At 44.8% G+C, this 13,435-nt stretch overlaps 1 protein-coding gene and 1 pseudogene across 1 annotated transcript; one reads left to right on the top strand and one right to left on the bottom strand.

Moving 5' to 3' along the window:
• The first annotated feature begins 925 nt into the window (after positions 1–925).
• On the top strand, positions 926–3,234 carry LOC123141018 (uncharacterized; annotated as a pseudogene).
• A 5,159-nt stretch (positions 3,235–8,393) lies between these two features.
• Positions 8,394–13,014, bottom strand: LOC123141017 (uncharacterized). Its single transcript, XM_044560269.1, has 3 exons — positions 11,855–13,014; positions 10,455–10,621; positions 8,394–8,847 (listed from the first exon to the last, which is right to left on the bottom strand). The coding sequence occupies exons 1-2, from the start codon at positions 12,942–12,944 to the stop codon at positions 10,503–10,505; spliced, it is 1,209 nt and encodes a 402-aa protein (XP_044416204.1). The 5' UTR covers positions 12,945–13,014; the 3' UTR covers positions 8,394–8,847; positions 10,455–10,502.
• Between the last annotated feature and the right edge of the window lie 421 nt (positions 13,015–13,435).

The following is a 13,435-nucleotide window of genomic DNA, read 5'->3' as shown; positions in this document are numbered from 1 at the left end:
AAATAGATGAGCCGAAATACAATCTATCATCTGAGTTATACATTATCCGAGGTTTACACCTCGTTCTAGTTGTGAAACTTTGGGGCTGATACTGGAGTCGCTTGATCGCACTTGCCAATCACGACATTCAATAACATAGAAGAACTAATTGCACAATCATGATTAGTAGACCAATGAACATAATATGTAGGGAGAGAAACTTGGGAGCTCTCGGTCATTAATCTTTGGTGGATTTGTGTACAAGATCAAGTGAGCTACTCGATACCCTTGTGTTTTTATTTATTTATCAAATACTCCCAAAAGGAGAGTACATATAGCCATCCATTTCTTAGCCCATAAGAAACCTTTCTTCATAAGTTTGCTACACTCTTTGGTCACCAAGTTACTTCATCTCTCAAAGCTTATGAAGAAGGAACTTGCATAGCAAGTTTCCTTAGTAGTGAAGCAAAGTTGGATGATAAGGTTTCTTAGTAGTGAAACTTGCTTGTTGGGTAAGCTTGTTTAGTGGAGAAGTAAACTTGTATGGTAAGCTAACTTAGCCAAAAAAACTTTTATGGTCAATTTCATTGCTGAAAAAGATTGGTCCTCGATCTTTATCTAGACAAAACGTGTCCAGATACATCTGTATCTAGACAAATCTAAAACAACCCTTTTAGAACGAACGAAGTATGAACTAAATGTTTGTATTACGGTATTAACCGCATAATTACGTGTTATTTCAGACAGTTCCAAATATATTTCGCCGTTTCTCGCAAAAATAAAATAAAATTCGCGATACTAAAAAAAATAATTCGCCAACTGTCACGATCACATTGACAGCCGTGCGTCCGTGTTATGTGTGAACAGGTCGCGCGTGTGGGTTTCTCTCAGCCGATGTACAAGTAGTTAAGTAGAGCGTGAGACAGTAGGTGGAGCAAATCCGATCCCCGCTTCTTCAGTTCGTTCCCTAGCCCCAATTTCCCCCCTGAACCTCCAGATCCAGGAGTGTGAGAACGAGCTGCAGCACCAAAACACCGCGCCGCCGCGTGCGCGATCTCGAAACGAGATCGACCGACGATGGAATCGGAGCCGGCCGCGCTACCCGACGACGCCCTCGCGGAGGTCCTCCGGCGTCTCGCGCCGCACGTCCTGGCCGTGGCCCGGCGGGTCTGCACGGCGTGGCGCGACGCCGTCGACGACCGCCTGTGCGGCAGCCTGCTTCCGCGCTCGGTGCGCGGCATCTTCATCAACTTCCCGGGGGATTACTTCTCGGAGTTCTTCTCCCGCACCTCGACCGGCCCGGCGATCGACGGAGGGATTGATTTCCTGCCCTGCCTGTGCATGGGCGTCAAGGTCAAGGACCACTGCGAAGGCCTTTGGCTTTGCCGCGAGTCCAGCGACCGCGCACTGCCGCGCCCACGCGAGTACGTCGTCAACCCGGCCACCCGTCGGTGGGCGAGTTTGCCCAAACGCCCCCGGCCGCACATGCCAGGATTCAACCACACTGCCCACCTCGCGTTCGAGCCCGCCGTGTCGCCGCACTACCAGGTCTTTCTGATCCCACGCGTGCCATGGCGACTGCCAGCCGACGGGGAATCCGACGACGACGATGACAACCCGTCGCTCGAGTCGGAGTGGCCTCCCGCGTCATACCCCATCCATGTATTCTCGTCGGTGACTCAGCGATGGGACGAGACGACCTTCCTTCGGGAAGGGGAGGCTGCAGGGATCGTCGCCAACATGGTGTCGTATCCGTGGTATGATGAGTGTCGTTATTATGGCGTCTACTGGCAAAGAACGCTCTACATCCAAACCAAGAATTGCTATCTTACCAGGTATCAACGTCCTCATCGGCCATCATTCTCCTTTAAAAAATGTATACCACCATGGTTCACTCATGTGTATATTAATAATCTGCATTATCCGATTTGTTCATGTTTGCAGAATGTCCTTGTCGGATCACACGTACAGAGTAATTAAACTACCAGGTGCCAATGAATTGATAGGATATCCCAACAACCACCATCTCGGGAGATCATCGCGAGGGGTGTATTGTGCAATACTTGATGTCTTGAATCGACTTCAGGTTTGGTATCTCAGTGAATCTTGCGGTCGAATAGAATGGGTGTTAAAACATCATACCCGTCTTAAGACCTTTGAATATGTCGACTATGCTCAACAACTGGGCAGACAATGAATCTTGCAAAAGGTTAACGTCCGTAAGGGGGACCCTGAGCACAAAGCCCCAGTGGACGAGAAACATGACTACGACTGGAACTCTAACGAGGATAATGTTCTTGACACTGAAGACGTCGTTGAAGAGCCTGAAGACGTCGTTGAAGAGTCTGTAGACGTCGTTGAAGAGGAAAACTACAGACATTATTTTTTCCTTGGATTTCATCCTTATAAAGAGGTTGTCTTCTTGAATTCATCAGGATCTAGAGGTCTAGCCTATGACTGGATCAACTCAAAATTTCAGGACTTGGGCAATTCATGGACATGGGATTATGGAAGACCATATGGAATACCATATGGAAAGACAGACACATCTTTCCCATACACGCCATGCTGGATAAGCGAGTTTCCTGGCAACGAATTAGAATCTCTACTTGAAGATGAGAAGCTATCTAGGAGAAAGTTGGAACAGGAAGCTCAACTTAAAGAGGAATCCAACTTTACCTACATGGGTGAGTACGAGCTGCGCAAGCACTCTGGGCACACCAAGAGGGTCAAGGACTCCGCCGCCAAGCTTCAACGCAGACGCCGCATCGCGGCTCGGTAGCAACCCATCATCACCGACATGAAGTCCCAGGCAATTCTCACAGGGGCAACCAAGTTCAGCCTTGGCAAGGCCACCACAGAACTAGTCACTGCCGTAGTTGGATCCTAACTACCTACTTGATTAGTTTCCTGGAAACAAAGATGAGTAGGTATGTGCAAATCAGATGCCCTAATCGTCGCCAGCTTCATTTATCTTGCCTTACTTATCTATTATCTATTTGTGCTCAACTGTTGTCGGAGCCTTGTCTCAATACTCTGCACAGTTTGTATCGTTGTTATTTCGGTTTGCCTTGTAAGACTATGTGACTTTGTTATTTTCCGTTATCGGGCTTTATTAATTTAAACCCGAGTGTTTCTTGTGACTTTCTTCTAAAGTAGGTATGTGCAAGCAATTGGGAAAATCAACTTGAAGACGACTCGTGTCTGAGGCCCTGTGTTGTAACTTGTTGGGTCAATGGAAAACAATGTTTTATACCCTTTTTGTGTATCTTGTATTTGATTGGAGAAAGCTAACATTGCCTGCCATGCATCTGCCTTCCTATTTGGTCAAGATCGCACACAAGTTCAGGTTCTTGCTTTCTGGTGAATGCTTAAGATCAGGTAAAACAACAACAAACTGTTTAATTTGTGAGTTTGTCGGGCGGCAACTTTACTCACTGGTAGATTATTATTTTTTTTGAGGGGTAACTCACTCGTACATGTGATGCTGTTGTTTCAAAATGTGCAAATGGGCCGGTGTATCTCGTCCGATGTGAAACAGTATTTACTTTAGACAGGATGTATAGTTTATCTATTTTTAGTTTGAGCAACTAACAGTGTATGGGAATTTTCACCTTGTTTTTGTACATGATGATGATGGCTCTCATGAGTAACTCGCAGCAAGCATTCACATCCAGTGATAAAAAAACTTTAATTAAATAGCAATAGAAATTTGGGAAACTCTTCCTACATTATGTTATGTTCTTCTTTTTCTCGAGTGCCTGCAAAACCTGCGATACGGAATATTGGTCCAAAGACATAAATAAAAATAATAGTCAATCCATGGTCTTTCTCGATAGTAGTAAATAAATAGGACTGTGATATTTGGCACATGTGTGACAGATAGCAAAACTACCACACACCTCATTTCTTCCATATAATTATATGCAATTAGAGTGACTCACTCTTCATTCACGTTCATTCCTTCCTCTAATTTCATACATGCACTAGATGACAAAAAAATTGACGTCATCCAAGATTCTCTTATATTCCAAAAAATTCAAAATGTTTTGTAGCTCAAACCATCGGTCCGATGTAAAAACCGTTTTCATATAAAAGATTTCTCGCGACGAGATCTTCGAAACTAGATCCCATGTTGGTATGTTTTGACAACTTTTTTTCGGATCAAAAGTTACCACGCATGGTCTACATAAGTTACCACGCCTGTTCTATGCAAGTTACCGTGCTATTTTCAAATAAGTTACCAGGGTTATGTTTTTCAACAAGTATTTCCCCTTGGTAAAAGTTATTGTGGTGTTTGTACGTAATCTATTAGGTCATAAGTTACCACCCATGGGATATGCAACTTAACATGCTACTTTCACATAATTAAGTTACCGGAGGTATTTTTCAACAACTACCTTTTTTCCCCATGGTCAAAGTTACCGTAGTGTTTGTACGTAAGTTACCGGTTATGCAATTTTTACATTATCGTGCTATTTTCACATAAATTACCGGGCGTATGTTTTCAGCAACAACTTTTTTGCATTGTCAAAGTTATCATGGTGTTTTGTACATAAATTATCAGGTACGCGGTTCGTATATTACCGTGTCATTTTCACATAAGTTACCAGGATTATATTTTTCAACAACCTTTTTCCACTTGGTCAAAGTTACCACGATGTTTGTATGCAGTTCGTTTATTACCGTGCTATTTTCACATGAGTTATCGGGGGTATTTTTCAACAAATCCACCTCCCCCCTTAAGTTACCGTGGTGTTTATACGTGAGTTATCAGGTATGGGTTCATATATAACCGTGCTATTTTCACCTAAGTTATCGGAGGTATGTTTTTCAACAAAATTCACCCCTTGGTCAAATGTTACGGCGGTGTTTGTACTTAAGTTATCAAGTATGGGTTCGTATATATCACCATGCTATTGTTTTTCAACTTTCCCCTTTGGTCAAAATGTTATGGCGGTATTTGTACTTAAATTATGAGGTCTATGGTTCATATATTCTCATGCTATTTACACTGAAGTACCGGGTGGTAGGGTGTTTTCAACAACTTTTTTCCCAAGGTCACAATTATCACTGTATTTGTACCTGAGTTATCAGATCTTCGGTGCATATATTACCATGTATTTACATAGAGTTATCGATGGTATGTTTTTGAACAACATTTCTGTCGGGGATATACCCCGCGGTATGACCCGGCCGGAAGTATGACCCGGCCGGATTTGGCGCTTCACCGTGACCCGCCGGAGAACTGGCGACTCACGGGTCTGGCGGCTCACTGCCAGACGATTCACGAGCCTGACGACTCATGGATGACCCCGACGGCGGGTCAGATAGAAGACTAGACCCAAGGCCCAGAAGGCCGGCTCACGTTTATGATGGGCCGGCTTAAGAAGAAAGGGATGACGAATATTTCCTTTACAAGGAAGCAAGACCCGGACTTGTAATTAACTTGTAAGAGAAGATAGATTAGTCCTAGTCCTACTAGGACTCCACATGTAACCCGCCCCTCTAACTTATATAAGGAGCGGCAGGGCACCCCAAAGGAGGGAGGCAACAAGAAACAATCTCTAGGGCTAGACACCGAGAGCCGGTTCCCGGCAACTCTCCCGTGATCATAATGAGACCTAGCCTCAAACAGCACGTAGGGCTATTACCGGATGATGTTTCCCGGGGCCCGAAGCTGTCTAACCCCTTGTCTTGTGCGTTGATCCGTCATGCGTCTCTCATCCCAATCAACCCCTCTCAAGCTACTACAAAGATGCGTTGGCCTCACGACTAAGTCCTTACACCTAGGACATCTGACGTATTAATTCCACGACAATTTCCCCGGTCAATGATATCGTGGTGTTTGTACGAAGTTATCAGGTCTGCGCTTCATATATTATCATGCTACTTATACTGAAGTTATCAGGGTATATTAATAGACTGATGATGTTAACATGACTTGATTTTATACCTTGAGTAAATTTCTGCATTCGAGTTATACAACATTCAAACTTTTAATACGAAAACCATGCATTGCACTTTCCTGTGATAAAGAGTGACGCTAGTGAACACACGGTGTCATGTTCATGTGTAAACAGACTGAATATCTAGCAGCATTCGTCGTCGCAGCATATGGTACTGCAAGTACACTGTCTATCTAGTTCTTGTGAAGTGTGTTAATGTTGCTCCTACCTCCTAGAGCTGTGGACATGATGTGTATATTTTTTTACTTGCTGTGAAAAATATCAGCTCATGTTTACTGATTAAGAACCAACTCCATCTAACAGTTGTTGTATGATGCCCTCAGAGTTCTGAATGAGTAACCATCGACAGGTTGCATAATCTATGACAGGATCGCGTATCTTACTATCTGACACCAGCAGTTGCGCAATTTACAACTCTCGCAAGCAAAAGCAGGAACAGATTCGGAGCCCGGATAGGCTCATGCGTTTCTGTAGGAGCAAATCACACCGAAAAAGGTACTTTTAGGTATCGACAAGGAGATGAGGGGAGGCACTCACGCAGCGGCCGCGACGGAGGCCCACTCCGTCGTGGGCGGGCTGAGCTACACCGACGCGTTGCACACGTACGATGGCACTCCCCCGGCTCCGGCACGGCCGGACCAGCGGCTGCGGCAGAGCGGCGTATCCCCTGCATACACGCACACACAGAGATCACCCGACGGCACGGTGAGTAGACGGAAGGCGGGCGCGGGGAACCCAGCGAGCAGCCTCACCTGAGCACACCGGCGCGCGCCAGCAGCACGGGGCAGGGCGCCGCCGTGGGGATCGCGAGGCACGGCGAGATGGACATGGTCAATGCAGGCGAGGGCAAGGGTTGGGTCGAGGGAGAGAGATAACAGGGGGCTGCGATGCGGGATCGTGTCCACTAGATTCAAAATAGACGTTGATGAGATCGTGTGGCAGTTTTGCGATCTGCCACACGGTTGCCAGATACATATTTCGAAATAAATAATGTTGTACAACATATAGGACTCTGTTCATCGTATAATAGCAATAACATTTACAAGTTGTGATGAGACGAAGTCTGGGGATCTGAATCCCAATAAGCTGATGTTCTAGAACTGAAAGTAGCCTTTGCTTGTGTATCGGTGACATGACTAGCGCTACGATTACATAAATAGAAGGAAGATTATTTGCGAAAATTCACCGCTGGTTGCAGACATTCAGCATAAACCGCAGCGTCGGCACCAAAGTACTGAGAGGCATCATAGATCGCTTCAATTATTACTGGTTGACAGTCGGACTCAACTTCAACCTTACTGCAGTGCAGCCCATATGATCCGCCATTTCGGAGAACCAAAGCTTTGGCTGCCCCTGCATTAGCGACATCAATATTTATTTAACCTTTACAATGTCATGCGGCGGGCCTCCGCAGGATGTCGGCCATCCATGGCTGGAGTGACAGCGAGGCTGCTGCTGATGCCGCTTGAGGAGTTGGAGCTGAAGCTGAAGCTTAAACTTGACTCTCAAGGTCAGATAGTACATTGACAGTTTCTCTCTTCAGATGGCTCGTATCTGTTTCTGAAGCACAAACTGTAGTGGTGGCTGCCAAGGACCGAGCTTGCGGCGGAGGATGCTCCGGTGGAATTGTCGAATGATTCCGTCTCCGGCGAGCTGCTATCTGTTTCTGAAGCAATTGCCTGGGTTTATTGGGTTTGACACAGAAGGTAAGGTGTTTCCACATCCTTGGATTCTTCTTCTTTCTTCTTCATCGGAGAGAGAGATGCCTGCTTCTTCTGAAGCACACAATGGAGAGATGCCCGGTTCTGAACTTGGCACGGAGGACGCTCCCACATCCTCTGCTTCTTCCTTCTTCAGAGAGATGCAGATGCCGGCTCCAGAAGAAGCAGGCAATGGAGAAGCGCCGGGGGGTCAGAGCTGGACACGGTGGAGGAGCTCCGGCGTCGTCGGTGCTGCCAGGCGGCGTCTCTGAGTCCGGGCTGCAGCTCGGCGTCGTCACGGCGGGTCCCCGGACGGAGACACTCAATTTTAACTAATTAATTTTGAAAGTTACCTTTATTTTAACATCCTAAAGCAAAGGCAGGCATCGATGTGTAGACGAAATCCATGCTAATATTTCCTTGGCTTTGATTCACCTATCCCTGACTTGTTCACTCTACAGCCAGATTATTCATCTTGCTTGAGAGGAAGGAGTGAGACATTTTATTTAAGGCAGGTGCAAATTGCAATTCAACATACAGGAGCTTCTTCACAGCTCCTAGGTCAGACTACTGGTGCAATTCAACATACGTGAGCTTCTTCACACCTCCTAGGTCAGACTACTGATGCAATTCACACATCAGAACCACTGCGATTTCTAGATACTGAGCTCGGAATCAGATTCTAGATACTGCGATTCTAGATTCAACACAAACACACACGCACAGACAAGCACAAATGGGACAAGCAGGGACATCATGGAACATATATAAGCAGAAACCCGGCGCCAAATTAAAATCTCCTGGCCTGATGCAACACGCAATCGGCGCAGGGAGGGAGAAATTGTGCTGCCGCGCATGTCGTCATGCGGGGCAGGAAAAACCATGGGCAAATCAATTTGTTCCTTGCTTACAAGTAACTAATCACCGTATTCCCCTCCCGAAAAGACATCACGATACATTCCCTCTACCATCCACAGATATCCGCATACACATTCGCAATTCATCCAATCCGCGAGATACGGTACATAGGAAAAACCTGACGGGCAGTGTCATAAGAACACACATGTTCGTGTAATACGTCTATTTTCACTTCCATAGGCACAGCAATATGTCTGGCAACCGTATATGTAGTAACGCGACCAAATGAGATTTCACCAGATACGAAGTGGTTATCACACACGAAGCATCATGCCGCCGACCTGAAAAGGAGTGGTAAGGTGAAAGATGATTAGAACCATGTAGCCGAGGCATGTTTACATATGTGAAATCATCCACACAAAATATTTCTGAGATACAACTACATAAGCTTTCATACTAGGTGCAAAATATAAAACTAAGGTTTTCACTTCCAGCTCCAACAAACAGGCAGCGAGTAATTCAGAGAACAAGGAGGTAACCAAACATATGTTACCGGCTTTGTGGGTATATGCACCTAGACACAGAGAACAGAGGGGGAGCCAAAATACTTGTATAGATCAAACAGCTTTGTGGGTATATACAACTAGGAGTGTGTCGTGAAAATAGTACAACTTGAATCAGCTAATAATCATGCTAATCGAACTATAGCAAAAAAGGAGAGAGAAAACACTAACCAATTATAACATAACATGATCAAAATTGGTTGTCCTAGAGCATGATTGGTTGATTACCTAAAATTGGCCAACCAACATTTTGGCAAGACAAAAATTTGGCTACCAATTGGTTGGCCACCAACTTACTTTGACCATCTCACAAAATTTGCCAAAAACAGGCAAATCTTGGGTGTTGCAATATTTTGGCATGCCAAAATGTTGGCTAGCAAATTCTTGGCTACCAACCAATCATGCTCGACGCCTCGACATTGTTCATCCACAGATGTTCACTAATGCCAGTGGGAAAAAGGCTTACTGATCTATCAGCTGTTCGAGTTTCAGTGTTGTTCAAAGTCATGTTGCAGATATAGCTTATTAGGTGTTTCTCTACTCAAGATTTGTTTAGCTAGACTCAGTTATACTAAATTTAAAATCACCAAGGCAATTTCAGGGGGGAAATGAATAATAATGCTAGCAGTACTTAGCAATGCCGAATTTCCTTTGTTGTACTTCAAACAGTAAAAATCAGTTTGCTAGCAGATATGACAACTGATCTTTTTAGATCTTCACTCAAGCTGTATATATAGCACATTAGGCATTTTTTTCATGAACATTTATTGCCTATACAGAGGTATTTATAATATATTAAAAAACTAGAGGAAGTGTGAATGTATGAAAGAAGATGATAAGGATGCAAACATATGGTCCATCGAACTTTTATTTATCACAAAAGAAATTTCAGTACAAAGGGTACTATTTGATCCATTCAGAAATTTGTACCAAGAGAACATGAAGATACTCGTTACACTAGGCGATTTCACTCCATTGACCAGATAACGCTCACTCACATCCTAATTGACACTCAAATCGAGCGCAACTGGACAATCTACCAGCATCCACTTACAAGAACCACCAGTGAAGAAAGAGTATTCAAGTTTTTCACTAAGCATGGGAAAGAGGAAAATTTTCATTCTGCCACAACTTAACATGGCAGACACATCATCTATGAGAAGGCAGTGCAGTAGAGCCTGGAGAAAACATCCAGGAGACAGCGATTCATGGAAGCATGATGGGAGGCTGCTAGGTGGGCAATAGTTAGCAAAGGGTTGTAGAGAGAATCATAGAGTACTCTCTTGAAATTTGGTACTTGAGAAATGGTAATAAAAATTAAAGCGAGACATTTTCGTAAAATAACAGTTCAGATGCCTCAACTTGCATGCAGAGGTTAAGCTTACCTTGCTCGACCAATACATCACAATAGCATATCTAACAGAATAATCCTCTTATTTGTTATCTCCATCGTTTCCACCACGAGCGCAACTGAATAATCCTCTTATGTGTTGCCTACATCGTTTCCACCACGAGCGCCTCTTGTCAGTTCCCTCTTGTCCACCACCAATGCCTGTTATACATGCATAAGAAGTCAAACGACCAATGGCATTACAAAAACAAATGGCCAAATAGATACGAGGATGCACAAACAAGATACTTGGATCAACTCGCAGCTATAATCTGAGAAACAAAATAGTTTTGATAAAAAAAATGAATTGATAAGCAGAACCACACCTGCTGTCAAATTCAAAGAATATTCTCAAAACAGTATATACTCATTATATCATATAAGTGAAGAACATGCAGACTTGGACCGTCATCTGATCACAAAAGAAGTGAAGTTGTCCAGAATTATCTTATTCTCATTCCACTCCATACCGAACAACACAAAATAATTCGTACCAACAGAAGTGATCATGACTATTTAGATTTAGATTATCTTTTCAAAAGAATATCCTGAAAAGATGAACTGAACTTTATTTATTAACTTTCCCTGGTACAGATGGACCTGTCTCACATGCAACAGGACTCTCCTACAAGTGACAAAATGAGCAATTATTTCATACATTAAAAACTAAGTCGTTATTAATAATTTACTATTATTAGCAAGATCACCAGAGACAACAATATCGAAGGGAAGAAATATAACTAGCTTTTGATCCTCCAAGTACCAGTTGAGCTACATATTTGACATTTTTAGTTTGTTCAAGCTAGTTATTCATATATAGTTGTCTAAACTTCAAACTACTATGCATCAAATCTCAATAGGAAAAAAGCTGCACTGCAGCTATCTGCTAACACTACCATTATACATCTTTTGCATATTTCAGTAGGCAGGCAATTATGTAATTCAGTTCAGTTATTACACAAAGAATTAGCCAATCTTGGTATTAATTGTATGCCATTTCATATCACCTATGTATCCTGTTTAACTGATGCGGGGTCAATCCACGACATCAACAAAATAGATTGTCCGTTTGATAATTTCACAGCTTCATAGCCGCCGAGTAATTCCCTGTTACGGTATGCCTAGGTTCATATTGTTTTTGTTCTTCCTTGCATAGCTCTGACTTGAAGCAGATAGTTCAAAGTTCGATGAAAAAATAACAATATTAGAAACAACATTTGTAGATAGGGAAGAGATATGTTGAAGAGGTCATGAAGCAGCAAAAGAAACAAGTGATCTTACTGCTACCTAAAATGGCCAGATTAACACAAAAGGAAATAAGCAACATTTAATCAGCCAATTATGAAAGGAATAACTCAATTTTGTTATAACCACAGTGAAAAGGCATGCTAATACCTGGAGTATAGACGGTTTCGAATGGATGATAACCATAACCAGAGATGCCAATCTCAGAAAGTCTCGTGGGCTCCAATGACTGAAGGTTGAACATGAAGACACCAACAACTGTCCAGAAGAACACCACATTGTTTTCCTCCGCATAACCTAACATACGCAGGGCTTCGTTATCTGAACCTGGGGGAAGTAACTTGTCCAATTCAACAGTTCCTCCAAGCATCCATGAACCATCACAGTCTGTCTCCCTCCTCCAAAATTCGGCAGTGAAGTCTGCCACGTTGAGGAAACCCATCCCACCACCCTCTGCTCGCATAACCGTGGACTGGTGACTCCTGCCGGTAAGCATGTCCGCTGGCACCAATATCACAGCTAGGCTCTGGCTATCCAAATCAAACTCGAGGATACTCGTCACAGAAATCAACCAGTAAATGCAACCCCCAGCCAGCACAGAGGGCTCGCCCCAATGGACCATGGTCGCGGATTGGAGCTGCGCGGAGATGAAATCACCCCATAACCCAGTCTCCGACGAGTAAACGCAGGCAAGTGCTGGTCGTCTCCCGTCGCTGGTTACCAGGACCACCTGGAAGTGGTCGATGTCCCCGGCGGCGCGAAGCACCGCCCCGTTGACTGGGTCCTCCGACGGGTCGAGCACGAACCCCTCGGGAATGTCGAGGCGGTGCTGGGCGCCGGCGAGGGGGTCCCAGACGACGACCTGGAGCGAGTCCGGGAGGTAGAAGAGCGCGAGGCCGTGGCGCCATCCGAGGGTCATGTAGTCGTCGTCGAGGTTGAGGGAGAAGTGGCCGCGGGGGAGGCGGTCGGGGGCGTCCAGGGCTGGCTGGAAGGTGACGACGCCCCGGCTCGAGCCGAAGAGACCGAGGAGCGGAGGGGTGCCGCGGCGGTGGTGAATGCGGAAGCGGCGGCGGAAGGCGGGGTCGGAGAGGAGGCGGCGCCAGCGCCTGCAGACGCGGGAGGCGCGCGGGAGGGAGGACGGCTGTGGGGGGAGGCGGAGGAGGATCTCGGAGACCAGGTCGTCGTTCTCCAGCACCGCCGCCGCCGCCTCCGGCGAGCCGGGGAGGCTGGCCGTCGCCATCTCGCCCTCCTTGCTCACGCAGGTCGTGCGGTGCAGGGTGGTGTGCAGTGAGTCAAGCGCAGGTCCAGACCGACGCTCGGCTCAACAGACGACGCGGATATCACGCTGCGCTGCTGCTCAGAGCCCATAAGGCCATGACTGGAGGCCCAAAGTCACGTTCTGCTACTTTCCCACACAAAGATTGAAGCCCACACACGAACACACGCCGCAGAGGTTGAAATCACCACTAATTTCTTTTATTCTTTTATATACCCCCTAAAAAATGATTTCTTTTGTAATACTCCCTCCAATCCATATTAATTGTCACAGACTTAATACAATTTTTTATTAAAGGTATATTAAATTTGTGACAATTAATAGGGATTAGAGGGAGTATATATATATATATATATATATATATATATATATATATATATATATATATATATATATATATATATATATATATATATATACTAGTTAAGTGCCCATTGGGGGCGTATATATTCTTG

Source organism: Triticum aestivum, chromosome 6D, assembly GCF_018294505.1.
Source record: "Triticum aestivum cultivar Chinese Spring chromosome 6D, IWGSC CS RefSeq v2.1, whole genome shotgun sequence".
NCBI lineage: Eukaryota > Viridiplantae > Streptophyta > Magnoliopsida > Poales > Poaceae > Triticum > Triticum aestivum.
The sequence above is the reverse complement of the archived record's forward strand: the minus strand, read 5'-3'. Positions and strand labels throughout refer to the sequence as shown.

What these genes read in the sequence shown, in the direction of transcription:
- LOC123141017 (XM_044560269.1), bottom strand. Translation starts at nt 12,944, where the DNA reads ATGGCGACGGCCAGCCTCCCCGGCTCGCCGGAGGCGGCGGCGGCGGTG. An exon ending in CGAAACCGTCTATACTCCAG is followed by an intron (nt 10,622 to 11,854) that starts GTATTAGCATGC and finishes CATGTATAACAG; the next exon opens with GCATTGGTGGTGGACAAGAG.